General features: G+C 39.0%; 1 protein-coding gene across 4 annotated transcripts in view; it reads left to right on the forward strand.

Moving 5' to 3' along the window:
- The window catches only part of TRPS1 (transcriptional repressor GATA binding 1), a 245,265-nt gene extending 222,881 nt beyond the window's left edge, over positions 1-22,384 (forward strand). For all 4 annotated transcript variants that reach the window (XM_058668533.1, XM_058668534.1, XM_004580689.2 and 1 more), the window contains 2 exons: positions 17,322-17,444; positions 21,195-22,384. In XM_058668533.1, the coding sequence (XP_058524516.1) occupies positions 17,322-17,444; positions 21,195-22,256 (1,185 nt within the window). In that variant the 3' untranslated portion in view covers positions 22,257-22,384. The remainder of the gene's footprint in view (positions 1-17,321; positions 17,445-21,194) is intronic.
- The last annotated feature ends 274 nt before the right edge of the window (positions 22,385-22,658 follow it).

A 22,658-nucleotide genomic window follows, 5' to 3' on the forward strand; every position in this document is an offset into this window, starting at 1 on the left:
CCCCGTAAGGTAATACACATTAAAATTTGAGAAACTGAGATGAACAGATGTCAATCAAGGCCATTCATCTGCTTAGCCTTGGCAATGGCAACATGGGGACGTGACCTGAGTCCGGCCAGCGAGGGCCTGTTCAAGGACTTTAATGGAGCCATCAGGAAAGTAGACTCCGTATTTTCCATGAGGTTTACTCAGAAGAACTTGAGGGGCTAAATACACAGCAGTTGTTTTGCCAGCCAGGTGTCTGGGTACAATGAACCTGTGTAAGGAATTGTAATCTCAGGATGTCATTTGGATACAGGGCGAACTATGTCCAAAGTTAGAATTTGGCCTGGCACGATAGTGTAGTGGTTCAAGTCCAAAGTCAGAGTTTGCAGCAATTTTTATAAACCCAGTTAGTGTGCTTTTTCTGCCACCAGCAACTGAAAACAAAGCAAAACAAAAAACTAAAAGATAACAGTGAGAAATAACAATTTAAACTTACTCCAGTTCTACCACCTATTCCCCAAGGCTTACGAGGAATGTGGGCGTGTGCTTCCCATTTCTGAGATGATGTGCCATTGAGAAAAATAAAAATCATGACGATCCTAGGATTGAGACGTATCTACTTTTTTGCACCATCCTCTTAATTGCTTCGTGTCTATTTACCTTACCTCCCCTCAAAGTTACAAATACTTCAGAGGCACTGGACTTTCTCACATGAGGCGATAATTTAAAGTAATAAGACGTTTATAAATAAACATACCAGAACTTACACCAAACGAGTGTAGACTTTCAAAACCATCACCTGAGGAAGCTGCCAATTTATTCCGGTTTTGCTGACTTTGGAGAGAAGGCTGTTGCATACTCTTCAGAAAAATAATCAGCGTGAGTTTTGGAGCCATGAAATCACACTGGTGTTTTGTCAGTTACAACTGGTTTCTATGAATAGTGACATGGCTGGGAATAATATGGAGGCTGGTTAGGACACTTAGATTTCTATTGACTGGCCTCCATCCTGCATCCCCGGGAACTCCATGCAACAATGAAAAAGTGCACTTGACTTTGCAGAGGCTCCCTGGAGTTCTGTTCCAATCCGTTAAGCCGGCACTGGTTCTGATTTTCATCAGTGGCAATGTCAGTGGGCTTGCAGATTTAAAAACCACCCTTGAGGACTACCACAGTTGTTCTGTTAACTTAATCATCAGCTTTACAAAGAATACATTTTGCCTTTTTCTAGAAATGAGATTGGCCAAAGGAGAGGGTAGGTTTTATATCACTGTGAGAGCAAATATAAAGAGTGTATTGAGCCTTTGAGAAACTCTGGAAGCCCAAGTTGAAATTCAGACACCCTGTCATCTGTATATCATATAGACTGATTGGCAATTATATTAAAAGGTAAGAAATAGTTACAATAAAGAAGGAAGACTCTATTTCCTGTGCTCTTCTCTGTGTCCCAGAGACTCCAGATTTTTGATCTTGTGGGAAGCAGAGATCTCTCTCTCTCTCTCTCTCTCTCTCTCTCTCTCTCTCTCTGTAAAAGAAGAGAGGAGGCAGCGTTTGCAGTGAATTCCTGAAGGAGCCAATCCTTTCTTATTGATTAAATATCAGACATTTAGGTTGCACGTTTATTCCTTTCCTGTCTGCTATTTCTGCAAGCCAAAAAGATTTCAACAGGTAATAAACATTCAATGAAATAAAGGGGTGGAGAAGGCTGTGCATTGGTTGCTAAGGAAAATGTAAATCAACTTAGAAGGCAGCTAAAGGAAACCAGTGTTTATGGCTAGAACCAAAATGCATTTTAATTGTAGTTCTAATGGAAAATCACACCAGTATTGCCAAGTTATAAATTGCATATGTATCTAAGAAGAGAAGCAAACTCCATTCATTTACACTGTGAACTGAAAATTATATCTTTTTAAAATATTGGTCCTAGTAAATTTTATGGACCCTAACGAAGTGATTAAGAGAAGGCTGGGAGAATGTTGCCCGTGTGGTTGTACTTTGGCGTGCCTGATTTTGTAAGACTTTTAAAAGCAAAACCTCTCCATGAATATTCACGGATGTTGTTACAATGGCGTGTTACATCAGCAAAGCATAGTCTGACTTCCAGAACTTTCTCTATTTTCAAGGAACATTGTTATCGTAATTTGTTGTTTTGAGATACAAATTTCAGATCTATCAAGGTAAAGCAAAAGAATTTGTAATTGTTACATGTCAGACAACAAATGATTATACAATACATATTATTATCCTTTCCATGCACGAGTTGCCTAAATTTTTCTCTTAAATAAAAAAAATCTCCGTATTGAGAATCAGCCATGCAAAATATATGTTTATGTGTGTATCCATGAACAAAGTTGAGTCTGAATAAGAACATTATGTGTGCTCAATTGTTAACAGCAATAGAAGGCTTCCTGTCGTACAATATTCATTTTTAAATAATGCTAAATCTACTCAGGTTGAAGAGATTCTGACAGCAGGGGCTTTAAACAGCTGCCCTGAGTTGCTTTCTTTTAAAGTTGAAAAGGAGAAAGGTAACAATTATCCCCGAGACAGTGGAAACAAAGTTGTCAGATTTTTTTTTTTTCTTAAATGCCTCCACCTCTTGTGAAAAAGAACAGTGCGCTTGGGACGTTGGACAATGGCAAACAGTAATCAGATAAACAGCTAATTAATGATTAAAAGTGTAATTGAAGTGGAGAATAGATTTCATATGCTTTTAGTGCTTTGCTATAATTTATTACTTGTCTCAAATACTTTCTTGAATTATAAGTCAAGAAACTTTGTGAAGCCAAGGTAGAAAAATAACACTTAAACTGAACGACCTCTGCAAGATTCAACTTGAAACTGAAGAGGTGGAAGCTATGGCTATTCAACATGTGTTTTCCACCTCCGTGCTCTGTTTATCAGCCCAGTGCTTGGTATCATTCAGAGTACTCCACAACTACCATTCAGATGAAGCTGCTTAAAAATTTTAGTCACTACGTTAAATACTACCTTTCTAATAAGTATGTTTAGGATTGATTAAATTCCCAATCTGCCCAAAACTTAGTGTGTCCTATAAGAAATTTAAAACATTTTTTCTTCTGAAATTGTCCAAGTTAATCCAATACTTAATATTTAGTTTTCAAAAGAGAATATTGAGGGAGGGACCAACAGGACTTTGTAGTGGCCATACATCTTACATCCTCTCAGTAGTTAGAGTTTGGAGGTCCGAACCTTTCAGGTCACAGCTTCTGATGCTAATATAGCCATACTGTTTGGACTAATGTACTCAACGTATGATATTTTACGAATGCACTCAATGCATGTACAGAAAATGTATTGTTCTGTGTCATTTCTTGAATGGCCCCGAATGTGGTACTGCTTGAGTGTCTTCTCTGAGTTTCAGAATGATTCACTCAAACAGGAACTCACATTACCTTTGCATTTCTGATCATCGTTTTCCCTCTTCAACCAAAGCCACATACGTTGGTAAATCCAATCTGTTTTCATCCCCTCTCCAAAACCCATCAAGTTCAAGAAAAGCACACACAGCTGTTCACAATGTCATATCACATGATGCAAATTTTGGAAGGAGTCAAATTAATGATATAAATGGAATAATTTGGTCATTTTCTGATAGTTGTAAACCTACACACATAAAAGCCATACATTAGATCAACTAACTAGCTCAACTTCTGCTGATGGTGGGTATGACTTTTGTGTTTAAAGCATAATTTCCTTTACTTAAGTGTGTTTTTTTTTTAATGCCAGTTACTTTGATTCTTAGTATGGCACCAGTCACTTCATACTGCATATGTTTGAATTAATGTCCTCCCAGGGGATGAGTTTAGAGGAAGATAACTATTTCCATTATTATTTTACCAAAGAAATAATACGTGTGAGCACACCACACACACATGTAGCTACATATACTCCCATGCACTACTTATGAAATTTAATCAAATAAAATCCTAGCAGTCATTGCTTCTCGGCCTTTGGGCTAAGATCAGGTGTAAAATCTTAGCAATCGAAAGGACAGATGGTTTGTAGCCATTGGGCTTTCTTCAGAGAACAGATACAGTTTCAGTGATATTGCAGCTGCGAATATTTTGTAATCATACATTAATTCTTTTTTCATGAGATACTACCTGCTGATTTCTTAACTTTTATCGGTTCACTGGCTCTTCCATCATAAGTTTAACATCTACTTTTAGTGAAGGACATTACCTTGTGTTCTAAGTTAAATATAGCCCATTAATTGGGAAATAAGTGTGACTTCGTTTTTGGAATTAATATTCATGCATCAGCCCCTGGTTTTCAAAAATGTGTTAAAACCGGAGAACCTTGAAGTAATGTTTTCTTGGAAAGGAAATATGTATATGTATATGCATATTTCATTTTTCTTTTTTGTGTGTATGTGCCTATTTATTTATGTATATTTGGAGATACTTGGCCAATATAAGTCTAATTCAAAATAAGATGAAATTGACAGATATAAATTCACAACTCATACTCAAAATTTATTGTGAAAAAATCTTAAATCTATGTAAATTAAGTGAATCAACTTCATGTGTATTTTTATTAATTGAATTCCTATTGTATTTTTTGTGTAACTTACGTGACTAGACTTTAATGAAAAGGAAAATTACCTGCAATTAGGATCAGTAGCAAATTTCCTCTTTACTTCTTAGTGAAAAATACAAGACAATTTCAAACAGTTCAAGAAAAGGGGGGTTGAATGATAAGTGAATTTCTGTGTTAAAAATGTTGACATCCCATGTATACAAGGAATTTTTAAAAGTTCATGGGAACTTCATATTATGAGGAAAAACTGCATTTGAAAGCATTTTGCATCAAAATAAATTTACTTTTTAATGTCATTTTCTATGAACTAATTGACACATCCTTGTATGTGTTTTTGGATAAATGAGTCTAATGAAAATGAACCCATCACCATCGACTGAATCCACACTGAAATCCTTAAACGTTACTTGAAATTCAGTCAAAAACAAAGATAAGAAGAGAAAAAGTTGAGAATGAGAAAAACGAAGACAGGTACTCATGCATCTGTCTGTGTAACTGAGAAGAGAAGTTTAGGCTTGCTATCCTTCTATATATTTTTTTCATTTTGTAAAAAGAAGTATGTATAAATATAAGGCCATTTGTGTAATTTTTGTGTTTATAAATCTGTATGTAGCTATAGAGACTGAGTTATTTATATGCGTGTATTTGTCAAAAACGTAGTCAGATGTTAAGTGTATTCTGAAATCTAATGTCTATTGAATTATTCAGTATCTTCTGAAATTAAGAGAGAAAGAAGCAATTTAACGTTCAATGACTGTGTGATGCATGTCAAACATAGCATTTGTTAGTCTCCCGTATGTAATTTTATTTAAGTTAATTGAGTATGTATTTGAATTAAGAGAACTCTAACATAGTAATAAAAATAAATTGGTCATAAAAATGAATCAGAAGATATCAATGTCTTATTTTCCACCCATTAAAGTCAATAATTATTATGCTGATATAAAAGATACTCTCCTAGTTACCCTGTAGATGCATTTCAAATCCTGATCTGATTTGACCTAGAGCAGCCCAGAACCCTTATTTAAGCACGCATCATTCCTTTGAATGATATAGCATATGAGGTACTCGTTTAAACCATCAGCAAGATTATCTTGAATATCCTTAACTTTAGGGTACATTTAATTACATTCAGTTTCAACTCTGCAGGAAGCTCAGAATTTCGGAAGAACAATGTCGCTATTTCAGCACCATTTCTAAAATAAAGTATTGCTAGAATGAGAATAAAACCTAGTGACATCTCCCTTTGTAGTAATGCTGAAAAGGCTTCCGTTGGTTGCTTCATGATGTATCCTGTTTGTGAGTAGTCACACTTGTACATACACAAACTCGTACACCAACGTGTGCCACTTTGACGAGATCTGAAAATTGAGCAGTGCTTTGAGCACTCGAGGCATGTTCCTCTTCCCTGCCCTCGGGGGATTCTATTGTCTAAATAAGGTCCAGAGTGTATTCATGTTCTGTTGCATTTCACCAAAGAAAACCTGTTTTCAATCTGTTTTTTTTTTTCTGTCACAATGATTGCCATTCATGTTTCATGACTTAAGTTCCACTTTAATGTATGATTCTCCCAGTCACAGCATGTTTGTGAATGCGCCAAGTGTACAGACGGATATATTTAAAACAGTGGCTGTTCATTCCAATCAAGACCATCCCTTCTGATAGTGATAAGCTCAGTTAACCTGTCATTACCTCCCCACCATGTGCAATGCACTAGCAGTATCATGATGAAAAGAATAGGCCCTTCCTTCAGGATTCCCCAGTCTCTGAAAGTGACTTGCTGGTGGAAATAAATGCAGTGTAAGCCCTCTGTCTCCTGTACATACATGCCGAGAAAGTACACATAGTTGGTGATTGAAGTGAAGCTCGATTGTCAGTCTAACGTTCCAGAACTTCAGCTTGCAGGCTACCAACCACGCTCCCTCTGTGACAAGGAGTGGTTTTGATGTATTTGGGCAAATGTTGTGAATATGGAATAGCACAGTGTAAGTCACAACTAAGCCATCTTTTGTCTGTTTTCTGTTACTTTTGTTTAAGTTTCAGCTCCTCTGTGACTCTTTTTTAAGAGCTTAGATGTTGGGTTTTCCTTTTCTTTTTCTTAACTCCTAATACAGCACAGTAGGGAGAAATGTTGCTTCTCTAAGGCAAATCGCTTTAAAAATTGTGGGTAATTTCTCACGATAATTTATTTACATCTTCTGCGGAGATTGCGAACCATTGAATAATACTCGCCAAGGGAAAAAAAAATAATGGCAACAAGCAAAGAATATAAACATGCGGCGGAGTGGGGGGGAAAGTTTTCGGAAAGTTATTGCGGGTTGCTTTCAGAGCCCCTCTCCTGAAATAAAATCTCACTCAGCAGGAGTTGTGTGTCTCAAGTTGTGCTGCCAGGTCTCAGTATTGGTTTCCTGGTATTCCACTCGATGTTCAAAATGTCACAAAGTGAAATGATTTTAGCTGTTCCTTTTGGGGCGGATGACTGAGGGGTGGTCTCCTGAATGCTTGGTGCTGTGATGAGGTAGTTGTTGCTTTGGCATGCGATCTGGTGTGAGGAACAAACTCCAGAGCACACAGGGAGCTGGGTGCAGGCAGGACCTGCGTGCACTTCGCTCCCCTAGATGAGGCATTACCTTGAGCTAATCCGGTGGTACTGAAGGGGGAGGGAATCTATAGATGAAAACAAAGACAGTCATGGCTTTCTTCTAGAGCAGCTGCAGCCAGTCCCACTAATGGACGTGCAAACGCAGAAACTGGCAGCATAAGGTATGTGTTCGTTTTTACAGATGGTACTGCAGACAAGTTGGTAATTGAAAAGGAAGTCGTGTACGTGAGCTATTTGACGGCGGGGGGAGGAGGGCTGGCTTATTACAGGACTTTCCTGTGTAATTGACTGGATGAGTTATTGAAGAAGCAGTTTCCCATGAAAGATTTCAGTTATTACAAAATTACATCATCATTGTTAAGGAAATTCATAATACCTAGTTGTCTTTTAAAAATCACGTTACTAAGATTTTTTTAAAAAAAGTTTAGATTTCCCTGTCTGCAGTGTACCTCAAAATGCAATTATCTGCTCCTGGGAGATTGTACCTATAGCATGCACAGAGATCTTATTGAAAGACTATTTTCCATTTGAACAGCTTAGCGTTCGAGGCGTTATTGTTACCATCCAAATGGAGTCTTTAAGGACTCATGAACTTTACATGTCCCGTGGAAACATAAAATTGAATAAGAAAGAGATAACATTTTAAAATAATTCATCGACTCAAACATTAAATGAAATTTAGGATCATTTTTCTTAGTTCCCCCAGCCGTACATCGTGTATTTAAAAGTCACAGGTAATGATGAAATGATAAGAGAAATGCTACCGGTGTGTTGCAGGCCATTAGTTTGGACCTTGTGTATTTAATGCCTGTATCTGGATGTTTTTAGTGTAGATGTCTCAAGAGACGTAAGCATTAGTAGTAGTTACTAAAGTTCTGCTCAGCAGACTAAATGCTGTGCTGAATCACGTGCAAATTGTATGGTTTGTTCTCAGTTTGATAGCCTGTAAGAAGTGTGTCGAGTTAAGAATATTTTGCCTGTTCTGTGAAGACATGGAAATAACCTCACATGTGATGAGTACATAAGTAAACTCCATAGGTAGATGAACACAAGTTTTCTAAATAGTCACGGTATTTGTGGATATTTTCAGATGATCAGATCTGGAGAGTTTGGTAAAATGCATCTCCACTTTCAGAACTGGCAGTGTTTTATCTGGAATCACAGTACCAAATATTGTAGGAAGGCTCTACCTGTAAGCATGCGTTTACAAAGCCAGTCTAGTACCTTGTAACCTGAATATGTGTCGACAGAACATGCCAACAGCCACCTTGCCCTTGTCCCCTGCTTCCTCGTCTGCCAAATTGTGTCCGGAGAAAACAGGGCCTCTGCACAGTGGCCCTCGCTTGGACCCTAGAAGGAGCCGAATCTGTGGTGTCATCACCCTCTTCAGCTTTTCAGCAGTGCCTAGTTCATGTGCATGGTTTTGTTTTTTTTTTTTTTTTTTGACATGGCAAGGTCAGAGCGTCAGCCCTACACTCACCCCCTTTCTCCGGCACTGTTGCTTGTTCACCGAAGGCTCTGTTCCTCTGGCTATGACTGTGCCTGTTGACCTCAAAACAGCTCATTGCCGTATCTGATCAGCGATGAGTCATTTCTTTCTGCTACCTCAAGACTTGCATAATTTCAATCAGCTGTTATAGGGTGGTTTGGAAAGATAAGGGCCCTTAAAAGCCAGGCAGTGGTGAAATATGTTTGGTAAAATTTCCCCAGTCTCCTCTTGAGGGTAATGGCCTAAAATGTGGTTAAGAAGTGTGGTTCTGAAGTGAGGGCACTTGGGTTTGTATGCTGTATTCCTTAGCCACTGGAAAAAAAATGTTTCTAAGCCTCACCTTTCTTGTCTACAAGATACAAGGAATAATAAAAACTTATCTCCTAGAACCACTTTGGAGATGTCAGTTAATGAGATTAAGGCTCCAGTGTGATATCTTGTGCATATTGGAAGTATGACAGAGATCATGAAAGAGACCACTCTATCTCTTTGGAAAATTCAAATCAATGATTAAAAATGATTTTTAGAGTATAATTCTATCTTGCTGGCTAGACTTGAGGTTAACTAAGAGATATGACTAAGCTCGGTTTTGTACCATATTATTTTAGGAGAATAGTATTACCTAACGTTTCCTTTTACAACTAAAATAAGATGACGTCTCCTGGAAGCTGTTTTAACCCTGGGGTCCGTGGGCACATGGTTCAATATGAACTCTTTTGATATATTCCGTGATGGGTATTGTTGGGAATATCCTGAAATTACTTGTAAAATATTTACAATAATGTTTTTTTGGGGGGGGAGAATGTAATAAATTGTATTCAGTGAGCTTATATGACTTCCAGGGATGTCAGGAGCCATGGAGGAGTCACTGATGTATGAATAACAGGCTTGAGATCGCAGTACTTCATGGACCAGTCAGTGTGTTAGTGAATGCGAGAAGTATTGTTGAGTATTTTTTCGTTGTTTCCTGTTGTTTTCAGCTTAACCCTCATTGTCTTCAGTTATCAGAAGGGAAACCCACATTCACCAAAAATGAAACAGACTTCTGTCTCCAATTAAATGCTAAAAAAAAAAAAAAAATTTAACATCTTTGGGCCTTGAGCTTTTTCTACAATAGATCTCTTTTTTCTGAGATTTTAGTTGTTCTGAGATTTTAATTTTAAGTTTTCACGAATTATCCAAATATTAAATCTGTTTACTAAAGATATAGGGATAAAATGCGGTGCCTTTTTAAAAAAGAAAAATTCTTGTATTCTCAACCTAAAATTTGCTTAGGAGGTGCTGACATTGGTTAACTGTGCCAAAAGAAGTCTCTTATTCTTCTCCCTTCCAGTGTCAAAGTTTGGCACTGTCCTCCAAGAAACTCCCTGCAGAGCAGCTTTCCCCCATTGTGGGAGCTGAGGGCAAGGTGAAAACAGACACCTGGTGGCAGGAAGGCCCAGTGACAGACTTGAGCGGTTCTTTGCACAGTAATGACTTCCACGTGGAAAGAAGAAAGACAATGCAGACATAAATTTTCAGCCATGTTTTTAACTGTCCAAATGCATACTTCCCATAAAGGCTGAACATTATAATGGAAATAGTATGGATTGTAGATCCAAAGGTCTGAGTTTGACAGGCCGAATTCTGCTATATTTTCTGCCATTTTGCCTCTTTGGTTTGTTCAATTACCAAGTCTGAGGGTAAACCAAAGGGGAGATACAGGCTTTCCAGACTGAGAGGGGGCTTTCAACCTAATGATAGATTTCTAAAGCCCTCAGTTTGAAGGTTCTGTGTGAATAATGTGAAATCGTGCCCTCCCGCTCACACTCTGGAGTTACAGTGGCATCTCCAGTGGAACAGAGTTACCATGCAGAGCATGCCAGCAATAACAGGTAGATTGGGTGGCATGCTGTATAGCGAGGTGTCAGTGGGATAAGACCATGGCACTTTGGTACCTGGGCGCAGCGTTGGGTTATTAGAGTATGCATTGCCTCATGTCCTGGAACACAAATTGTTCCATTGCTGCTAGCCAGGGTTGTCGGTTTAGTTTACACTGCTCTCCATTATCTTTGCTGATGTGTTGAGGAAGTGAATTGAAATTGAGTAAGCAGGGTAAACAGGTTTGGTTTCCAAGCTCTGAGATAGGTGATTATAAGATGGATGCTTGGCTGAACCTCGCAGAGTCCCCTCAGTTTTCTGGCAGGAAATCTGAGGGAAGAGAGCTGTTGTAAAACAGGCACAGACTTGCTCTACAGCCCATTTCAACTGATTCTTCACAATTTTATTTGGAACAGACGTGAGCCAGAATATTGGTAACCATTGCTTTCTGTTGGCAGAGTTCTTCCTCTGCTCTTGCTAAACCGTTGGCCAGTCTGAGCTTCTGGTAAAATTCTGGCTGTTGAAGTAAAGGTATTCATTGCCAACTGCAAGCATTTTTCTAAGTATTTTATCTGCTGCAGTCTGTATATTCGGCATGACCTACTGATGTGAATTCAATAATCAGTTAGTCTGTTTGGCAGGAAAAAAGTAGGGCTACATGTCTCTGTGCCTCTTAGCAGTGGATAGAGGTAAGAACTAAAATAATATTCATCATTATTCAACAACTACTGAATGTATACCATATATCTGAGCACATTATTTAACTGTTGTCCACTCTAAGTAGGGTGATGATATTAATGGGACAGTGAACCAGTGATACATTGTGAACAAGTAGAGTATTACATATTTTTATCAAAGTATAGAGAGTAAGCACTGATTGTTAGATAACTTTGAGCCCTTAAATGAGATTGAATCATAGGAACTTTGTTTCTTTAGAAAAGTTTCCATCTAATTTAACATGACTTAAATGGCTCGTGAGCACTGTCATTCTGTGCCACTTCAAGGTCACACTTACTGTTTTTATAGCAGATTCTTCTGGAAACTGTGAGACTGCTGGTCATGTTTCTTCCTTGCATCACTATGAGCCGGCTTGTAGCACAGAGCCAGGCACATGAAGGACAGTCAAGTTATTCCTAGAACCGCATGGAGTTAAATTAGGAGATCCTATCCCAGCCATAGCTATATATGCATATATATATAAATAAAATGGTATTTTATATATACACACAATTGCTTATGTGTTTATACATAATATTATATATAATACATAATATATGTAATATTTATTTTATATGTAGAATATAGTTTGCAAGGAATTTTTGATAAAATCAAATGAATGCGGAAAATATTTAAAGAGTTAAAAATATTTGAAGTACATCTAGACCAACAGGATGTATATCAAATTTTAGATTGATTTGATTTAAAATGCTACGATATAAAACCATAAAAAATGTGTGTCAATACTGTGCCTATCAGGGCTCGTTACGTAATTACATGGTTTCAGTATGGTTCTTTTCTCAGAAAACTGTTACCGAAGATTATTTCTGCACAAAATTCCTTTGCCAGTGGAGACTTCTGACGTTTTGGAAATGAATATCCATGTCTCTAAATGTTAAACCACTTGAATAAGTAATTCAATCACATTTAGTTTTCTTAATCAGATGGAATTGCTTATGTGGTATTAATGAACTTTGAAAACCTTAAAATTTCTGTTTTTGGCTTATCTTCAAATAACAAAATAAAACAAGAAATAAAATCAGCTAAACCAATTTAAAACTTTTTTCCCCATTTTTTTTCCGCTGAAGACATAGCTGAGCTTACCAGTGTGTCACAATTACACAAGTGACTGAGCAGTGAAGGCGAATCCAAAGCAGAAGTTGAGTCAGAAACTTGGAGAAAAAGTTAACTACAGCGAGATTGATACTGTGAGTCCTCAGGACTAGATGACTAAGGTCAGCTTTGTGTTAGTGATGTAGGCATTGGGTGTCTTAATGTTCTTCAAAGCATGAAATATGTGTGTGTGTGTATATATATGTGTATATATATATATGCACATCCATAGAGAAAATTTAAGTTGTACTTGCATTTGAGAATTAGGGCATCATTTTCTGTTTTAAACCCGCCATATGTGATAGTCCGTATTCATCACATGCAATGTTAAAAGTCCTTACTCTGATAGTCACGCGTTAGAATACAGAAAAAAAGCTAAGTCAGCTGAAGGCATGTTGGGAATCACCACTGAGAAGCACTGACTTCAAAACTCCTTGATGTTATTCTTACCATTATCCATCCTTTGTCACATAGGAAGTTGGCAGCTAGCAAAAGTATCATGGTAACAACACAAACGCAAACTAAACATCAGTAGTCAAACCATTAAAGGGTAAAGTTAAAAACCAAAAAAAGGAGGGGTGCAGCAGGGAAGCAGAAGTATCCTAAATTGCTTAAATCTAAAATTTATTTTTTTTTCTTTTTTCAGTAGAATTATTCAATTGAATCTTCTTTTTGCTCTCCTAGTACTTCCCTTATCCATAGAATGTATAATTCTTTTCTCTATAAATGTACACATTGTTAATTCTAAAGTTGCGTGTGTGTGTGTGTGTGTGTGTGTCCCAAGTTGGTGACAGGAATCCAACTACCTGAGCCATTACCTCCTGCCTTTCAGGGTGCGCATTAACAGAAAGCCAGGATCAAAGTGTGACCGGGACTCAGACCCAGGCACTCTCACGAGGGAGGCAGGAGCCTGTAGCAGCTTCCTAGTCACTGATCCAAATGCCTCCTCTGGCTGAGGCCCAGATGATCAGCTCTCAGAAACAGTGTATAGGAAAAGGAGAAATCTATTCTGGATCATGTGAATGACCAGGACAGTGCAGGTGAAGGGAGCCTTCTTTTCCAAGGTGATCTGGGCATCACAGTTGTCGGCCAGTTCCTGGCGCCAGCTCGTTCACCACAAGTATGGAACACAGACCTAGACAACCAATGTTCTTGATTTTGCACAACATCGTCAGTCATCTTTGCCCAAGTTCAGATCAGAATTGTCAACCTCATGGGGTTTAGCAAGAAAAGTCTCACCCTGTAGTGCTAGTTGCTCCACTTCTGATCTGGCTCCTTGCTAATATGTCTAGAAAACAGTGGAAGATGGCCAAAGTCCTTGGGCCCCTGCACTCACATGAGACGTGGCTTCTGGCTCCTGGCCCCAACCTGGCCCAACCCTATCCACTGCGGCCATTTAGTGCTTGAACCAGTGAATGAATGGTCTCTCTATGTCTCTCTCTCTCTCTCTCGCTCTCTTGCTGTCACTCTCTGTAACCGTGTCATGCAAATAAATAGAAATGAATCATTCATTTTTTTCAACCTGAGTTGAAGACATTTCAAAAGGTTTTAAGAAGAAATTATACCCTCCCCAAATAGGAGTAAAAACTCATGATAAAAATGATAGGAGGCAAGATGCTTTTAACTTTTTTGGATGCTTTTCTTCTCAACACACAGAGCACTGTCCTAGGTGCTGTAAATTTTTAATGCTGTCATACAAGAAAAACCAAGAGTGAAATAAGGTGCTCAGTGCTCTTTTAAATTCAGGACAAATTCATGTTTAAAAAAAAATGGAGCAGAGAAGGCGTCTATATAGTCCTCCTGTGGCAGCAGAGTACTTCTCACGGGCAGCTGGTGAAGGATGCTTGATCATGTCAGGTGAAGTGTCTCTCTTTGTCAGGCTGGGTTCCATCGCACGTAGTGTGACCAAAGCAGGGCTCTTACCCATGCTGTGAGTTAGAGGATTGGGTTCTGAAATCACAGAGCTAGGGACACCATATGCTTCCTACTTGCTCTGCTGCTTCCAGAAATTTCAAGTTCACCAAAAATAAGGTCTACCGACTCACCAAGGTGCTACATATCTTGCCATAGTAGGTAAAGTTTCATCTGTGGAATGTTTCTCACCTTCCTCCCACTCGCCACACCCATGCAAGCTGGCTCCTACTGAATTCTAGGTGTCAACATCTAGATATTTCACTCTGACTCAACTTTCCGTTCTCATATTTGATAAGATTAGTACAAATGAAACATGCCTGATAATAGCCAACTCTTTTTTAACATGTCTCAGTTGTTCAACAAAGATGTTAAGGGGCTCGAAAAGACACTAAAGTGGTATGTTTCTCATACAAAAGAACTCCCAATTGAAATGTCTTAAAAATTGTCAGCTTACTGAGTGTTCACTTCATCCTTGGCACTGTTGAAATTGCATGTATTAATATACATAATACTTCCAGGAGCTCAAAGTGTGAAGATGTGGGAGATTTCAGCAGTAAGAGGTTAAGTAGCCTGCTCAAAGGGGAACTTAGCAAATGGCAGAGACAGGTGTTGAGTAGTCTGACTCCTAAACCTGAGTCTTAACCTCCATGCTGCACTGATTCCAACAGAGTGAGTCCACAACACCCTTGATGTGCTTAACGTAAGATGTGTATTTAAAATATAGCAATCGTTATTGGAATATAAGTGCTGCTTAAAGCAAGCTATGCCCATGAAAACCAGTGCTGCAATTTCAGGATTTGCTTTCTAACTAATGAAGGGCATTTGCTTTGCAAGAGAATTAAGCACCAAATTGTGCAAGGGTTGAAACGCTCACTGAAATCAGGATTACACCCACCTTAACATGCTGTGTCAAGCACCCAGGGCAGAAGGAAAGAAAAGCAGACTGGAGCGAACAGTTACACACTCAGATTTGAGCCTCAGCCATATATGTGGGTTAGTTTCCAAATGGACATTTGCATTGCCTTTATGTGGATCAAGTTGGTGTTTATTTGCCAAACATGTTATTTAGATTCAGGAAAATGACAGGATGGCCCCAGGAAAGTTTCACAATAATAGCCTAACTAGGCTCCCCAGCTTGCTTTGGATAAAGGGGCCCTGGCATGTTTGATGAACACAGCCACAAACTGTTGGTTTGAGGAAGGCAGCAGTCTTAAGTGGGACTTTTGGACTGACTGTCAGAGACCGACTGACACTCAGAGTCCCTTGTTGCTGTTACTGAAATTTAGAGACATGGAATGAATCTTTGGTTCTGATTTGAGTGGGGGAGGGGGGGAGGGAGTGAAAGGAGAGCCAGAGATTATCTTTGTGAAAAAAAAAATCTAGTTTTTATTACATTACCTAAAGTAGCACAACCTGCTACGCTAATGAAATCGTGTTCTTGGTTTAAAAGGGCAATTGTTAGCCTGACTTTATGCTCACTAAAAACATCCCCCAATCTTGTTAAGTTATTGCTCTCATTTCAGATTTTTATAGCTGTGCAGCTTACCAGCCCTCATTTCTTTACGTTTCATTCATTTTCCTTGTATTGATGATTAATGGAGGATGTCGAATGTTAGAGTGAGCAGGCATCAGCAATTGCAAGATCGTAATTAGTTTAGCTGACGAGGGCCTCTGATAGCACTTGCATCTGGATGGAAAAATTACCCTATAGGGAACTGGCTGCTCACCAGGTCTTTTTAGTGATACATTGTGAAACACCCGATGAATCAAATGCCCTTTCAATGCCAAGAAAGTGTTCCAGCCTTGAAGCCAAAATTATGTCTGCAGAAAGCTTTCCATTTGAAATGTATCAGAGTACAATTATAACCATTGTATTTTCTTGGCAGGAATACCACTCTTCTACAGTAAGGACTTGAGTTAAATAGATTGCCTAAATTTTATGAATCTCTGAAATTTTGACTTATAACATTTGTAATATTTAATTTATAATAAAATTGGGTTCCAGAAAGACTTTTTCCACTCCTTATCTAACATGCGTATTTTATCATTAAAAGACTTTGCTTTCCAGAGAAAGAGCTGAGCTGCGATTCAGGCTTTTTCTCTTTCTTTCTTTCTTTTTTTTCAGAGAGAGAGAATTCTATTTCCTGTCTGTTAACATTTGTGCCTACACACAGCTTGACTTTTGTTTAAATGAGAAGTTTCATTTATGCAGAATCGTCGCTTGATGGCAAGAATGCAGCAAGCAACACTAATTATCTGCTTTTAACTAGTCTTAGATTATTTCTGAATCCGGCAATTACAGAATTCAGGTCGCTCGCATCAGTTCTTAGTTGGAAATGCTTGTGATTTCCGAGTCTGAGTCAAATGAAATAAAGAAATAGCCACTGATGGGGTTGTGTTGTCTTGCTTAAGCAGGCACCTCTTAAAAAGTTCTCGTTAGGAACACTTCTCATTAGTAGTGCTTCTCTTTGGCACAAGTTCCTACTGGTCCCTCTCAGCTTTGTGCAGTACCGCATGTTCCGTCTCAGCTTTTAAACTTGCAAATGAAAAATGAGAATCGAATGCCCTCTTATCTCTTTGTACTTAAGTTACATCAATAACACATACAGTTTTACACATCAGCTCTAATTTTAAGTGGATCATAAGCTGCATTTATTCCATACTGTTTCTAAGCTCAGGTAGTATGTTTCCTCTTTTTCCGAAGTATTTAAGCGCATTGTCATGCTCTTCTACCCCCCTTTTTTTTCTTTTATTTTTTGCTTAGACATATTCAAAGGTGTATTTTAGGATTCAGCTTGGAGAAGCCATCATTAAACACACAAAACCCCAAGTTCAAAAAGTTAAAGCTGTTTCTGTGAAAAGCCTTTGGTGTTCCACACACCTCATCCATCACTGTAGGGTTAATTATAATGAAAATCAGTGGTGCCTATTAAACACAATTGAACCTGACCTCATTATGGGCACTGTGGTTTTATACTGTCATTGTAACAAATCTAAAGACAAAACTCCTGGGTTGATTTGGTCTAACTCCACCGATCATGTGACTCACCTCTGACCTTGTTTTTTCCCCCATTTCAGAGGCGTAGAGGTTCTGGTGTTTTTTGTGCCAATTGCCTGACCACAAAGACCTCTCTCTGGCGAAAGAATGCAAATGGCGGATATGTATGCAACGCGTGTGGCCTCTACCAGAAGCTCCACTCGGTATGTAGCTGTTCACGTATTTCAAGGAAAGCTTTGTGAGGCCGGCTCGTCTGATGTCCCGGGAGATAAGCACTGATGCGTAGTGCTGGCCACCACAGGGTTGTTTAACACAGTCAGTTAGAATGCACGCACATGTGATTTATGGGGAAAGGAGCTTAGATGTTATGGGGAAGTACATGTGAAACCATTAGTAATTCGTTATGCCCCTTTTGATATAAAAGAGAAAAATGATTGACTTCTGGGAACTTCACATAGCAGTCAAATTAATGGTTACCAAAATTCAGTGGAATGAATTGAGGTACAAAGAGAAACCTTAAAAACTCCAAAACTACACTAGCAAATTGTTTTTGTTTGGTGGTGTTTTATTTTTAAAGCTACTCTAATATTCAGTACCAGATATGGGGCCGGAAAAGAGGGTAATCTGTGGAATTTGCATGTTGTGTCATCCGGGCTGTTCAGGCGCCTAGGCGTGGCACCTGCAGAAGCACGGGTCTGGACTAGGATCAGAGTATGTCGCTCCCACCTCTGTAGTACTTGTCGTCGGCTTTAGGTAAGGAGTCGGCCTGGACTCCTGAGTGGACGCCTTGACTAAGGTAGTTACAGGATTGCTGTGTGTTATAAAACGCTCCAGCTGCCGTTGGCTTACGGAAACCCTCCAAATTGCTTGTACCATTTAGTTAGCATTTGGCAATAAAACTTAATCTCACAACCTTCCCTGTCTATGCATTTCACTTCCCGAAGGATATGCATTTTTTTTAGTTTAGTACATTTATCTGCTGACAAGAACAATACCCCAGTCTCTTTCCCTGTGCCTTTTACATTTAGATTTTACCATGGCTCTTAGCAAAAACCCATGAATAGACTTCAGCTACAAGGAATATAGTTTTAGACAAAATATCCTCATAAATGGACCGTTAGAAGCACTCTTTTGAAAATGCCTGCTGCCAACAATACTACCTGATAGTGAACTCTTAAAAACCTTAATTATTAGCATGTGGCTGATTCAAAGGCCCTATCACGACCACCCTGCCCCACCAGGCTCTGCTGTCATCTTCACTATTTAAGCTTCATTGAATGAGCATCAACATTAATGATTTTAGTTGAGCTTTGGACAAACATAGGTCAAGAATTAATTCAACTACTGTTTTGTCAGATTATGATAACTACTAATATCTATAGTATTTCCTAAAAGGAACATATCATCTCTACAGACTACATGCAAAGTGGTTTTATTTGATTAGGATTCATTTATTCATTTGAAAGGCAGAGTTACATGGAGAGAAAGAAATTTCATCCACTAGTTCCCTTCCCAGAACCAGGAACGAGGAGCTTCTTCTGGGTCTGCCACATGGACGGCAGGTTCTCAAGTACTTGGCCGTGAGCAGGGAGCTCGATTAGAAGCACAACAATTGAGACCCGAACCAGCAGTCATATGGGATGTTAGCACCCGAGGCAGTGGCTTAACCCTGTATTCCATAGCACCCAATCCCAAGATGTTTCCATTATGAAATTTTTCCAACTATAAACTGAAGTACTTAAAAGTTATACTCAAAAAGTTATTAAAGTTGAAAAATAAAGTGCCAATTTTAGGTTTCCTTACAGGATAGAAATTAAATACCATGCATTTTATAATAAGAATGTGAAGTTTTTGTTAACCTGAACTTTCTGACAGAATAAGTACATCTAGGCTGTGCAAGCTATGTAGCATGTTTATTTTGAAACTAGTAATTGATTCATCAATAACAAGTATGTTAGCTTTCTTTCCTTATAAATTACCTTTGTGATGATAGAAATATTACAAAAAAATTTGTGTTTGCATGTTGCTTGGTGTATTAATAATACTCCCATGAGTTGAGGTGCAGCCCTTCTGAGAATCATTCGTGCATTAAATGTCACTGATTTCTACTTTATGTAGAAATTATTTTCTGATTTCTGTGATCTTTTTGAAAAAACTAAGACACAAGCTATTTAGATCTAGCATAATTGTATAACATTCACAAGCTTTTTGTAGTAATCTGATTATTTTCCATAATATGTTTTTGTAGTATAAATTTTAATCTGTGAATGTATGAATTCATTACACATACTTTGAATTTTATAAATCATTAGAGCTTTCGCTCTGTTTGAGGCATTTTATAACTTTATTTGCTGATTTTAGTCATATAAACACCTGTTGAGCATGCACATAGATTCCAGTCATGTAAGCTGAATAAAATCGCTGAAGCCGAGTATAGTCAGCGTTCATCTCACATGAAGAATAAAATGACAGACTAGGTATTTGAACCAAGGCCACGAATGAATTTAGACTTTCAACACAAAATTAATGCTTTGGCTGTTAACAGTAGCATCTTTGCAGTATCAGATATCATTCAGGAAGAAAAATGAAAGGAAAAACATCCTTCCACGGTAGCTTTGGCTACCTGCTCTCTCTCCTCACAGTCCAGTTCATCTTTGATTATCTATACTAAGACGCCCATATTCTATATCCGCATCTCTAAGTATGTGAAAGGATGCTCACACAAGATCCTCAAACAGTTTGCGGGAAAGGTTTGTTGTGAGAAAATGGGTGTGTTTCAAAAAATTTTGACTCCAAAGTAGGCTAATCTTGTTCCATAGCCTGGGAACTTACTGAAGTACTCTTGATTTAGGCCACTGCGGCTGCCATAATAAAGGAACACCGTTTGATTGTTTTCAAATAACAGGAATGGTTATTTTCTTGAAGTTCAGGAGACCCAATGACCAAGAAGAGTCTTATCCCTAATTAACTGTCTTCTTGTTGTGTCCCGCTATTATAGGGAGAGATTTCTCGCTCTCTCTCTCTCTCTGTCAACATATATTTATTTTTTATTTGCAAGGTAGATTTTCCAGAGAGAGAAGGCAAGACAGAGGGAGTTCTATCAGGTGGTTCATTCTTCAAATGGCTGCAACTGCTGGAGCTGAGCCATTCCGAAGCCAGGAATGAGAAACCTCCCCTGGGTCCCCTACATTGGTGCGCGGTCCCAAGGATGAGGGCCATCTTCCACTGCTCTTCCCAGGCCACAAGCAGGGATCTGGATCGGAAGTGCAGCAGCTGGGACTTGAACTGGTGTCTATAGCTGGGACTTGAACTGGATAATGACACAACAGGCAAAAATTGTCCTATTACGTCACCCTGGCAGCGCCATGGGCTCTCTCTCTTAGGCCACAGTCCTATTGGTTAAGTCCCCACCTTATAATCTTTGGTACTTGATTTCCCCTGTGAAGATCATATTGCTAGGTACAGTCACATTTGGGTTTAGGTCTTCAACTGCTCAGTACAGACAACTTAGATTTTCACCCAGTACCATCAATATGTGTCTCCTGCATTCTTTGTTGAAATTACAATGCGCAGTGCAAAAGCTGAAGGTATTCCACGAGTGCCTTATGCCTTCAAGTACCATTCTATAAAGTGTTATCTGTAAAGCTACAGTCTGCAGATCTGTTGAGTTGGGAAAGACTGTTTTCAAATAGATTGAAGTTTTGTGTCACTCTCCCCTTTCCCTCCCCCCAACCTCCTGCAAAGATGGACATGATTTAATTAGGCTGAAATACTGCACTGTGGTTATTTCCTCTGATCCTGCTTAGGGCGAAGGAGGAGATTTTAACAGTCTATAGCATAAAGCCTATCCTTGCTTTGAACTTTTGCATGCCTTCTTTTTGTGAGGAATTTTTAATGCGTTTTAATGCAGTTTTTAATGTTCCCCTTTTATGTATTGTGTGTATTCTCTGCAGACTCCCAGGCCTCTAAACATCATTAAGCAAAACAACGGTGAGCAGATCATTAGGAGAAGAACAAGAAAGCGCCTTAACCCAGAGGCACTTCAGGCTGAGCAGCTCAACAAACAGCAGAGGGGTAGCAATGAGGAGCAGGTCAATGGGAGCCCGTTAGAGAGGCGGGCAGAAGACCACGTAACTGAAAGTCACCAGAGAGAAATTCCACTCCCAAGCCTAAGTAAATATGAAGCCCAGGGTTCATTGACTAAAAGCCATTCTGCTCAGCAGCCCGTCTTGGTCAGCCAAACTCTGGATATTCACAAAAGGATGCAACCTTTGCACATTCAGATCAAAAGTCCTCAGGAAAGTACTGGAGATCCAGGAAACAGTTCGTCTGTGTCTGAAGGGAAAGGAAGTTCTGAGAGAGGCAGTCCCATAGAGAAGTACATGAGACCTGCAAAGCACCCAAATTACTCACCACCAGGCAGCCCTATTGAAAAGTACCAGTACCCGCTTTTTGGACTCCCCTTTGTGCATAATGACTTCCAGAGTGAAGCTGATTGGCTGCGGTTCTGGAGTAAATATAAGCTCTCCGTTCCTGGGAATCCGCACTACTTGAGTCATGTGCCTGGCCTACCAAATCCTTGCCAAAACTATGTGCCTTATCCCACCTTCAATCTGCCTCCTCATTTTTCAGCTGTTGGATCAGACAATGACATTCCTCTAGATTTGGCGATCAAGCATTCCAGACCTGGGCCAACTGCAAACGGTGCCTCCAAGGAGAAAACGAAGGTACCAGCAAATGGAAAAAATGAAGGTCCCTTGAATGTAGTAAAAACAGAGAAAGTTGATAGAAGTACTCAAGATGAACTTTCAACCAAGTGTGTGCACTGTGGCATTGTCTTTCTGGATGAAGTGATGTATGCTTTGCATATGAGTTGCCATGGTGACAGTGGACCTTTCCAGTGCAGCATATGCCAGCATCTTTGCACGGACAAATATGACTTCACAACACATATCCAGAGGGGCCTGCATAGGAACAATGCACAAGCAGAGAAAAGTGGAAAACCTAAAGAGTAAAACCTTAGCACTTAGCACAATTACATAGAAATAGGTTTTCTTGATGGGAATTCAATAGCTTGTAATGTCTTATGAAGACTTATTAAAAAAAAAAATACTTCATAGAGTCTGCCTTATCCAACATGAAATTCCCTTCTTTTGTTATTCTTTCTTTCAATGAGTAGGTTACCGAGACTAAAACGTGAGACAAACGGTCAGTGAGAAAGAATGAAGATGGTGAACAATCATTTTTTAAAACCTAGTAAAGCCAAAACCATCTTGGCTGATGTGTACTGGGGAGATGATCCATGAGAGGTATAACACCAGATGACCGCTGTTCATAAAGAAAGGTAACTCCTGTCTAGAATTAGAAAGGAGTTGCATCTGATGAGAGTTAAAGCTGTATCGGTTCGACAAACCATA

Source organism: Ochotona princeps, chromosome 9, assembly GCF_030435755.1.
Source record: "Ochotona princeps isolate mOchPri1 chromosome 9, mOchPri1.hap1, whole genome shotgun sequence".
In the NCBI taxonomy this organism is placed as follows: domain Eukaryota; kingdom Metazoa; phylum Chordata; class Mammalia; order Lagomorpha; family Ochotonidae; genus Ochotona; species Ochotona princeps.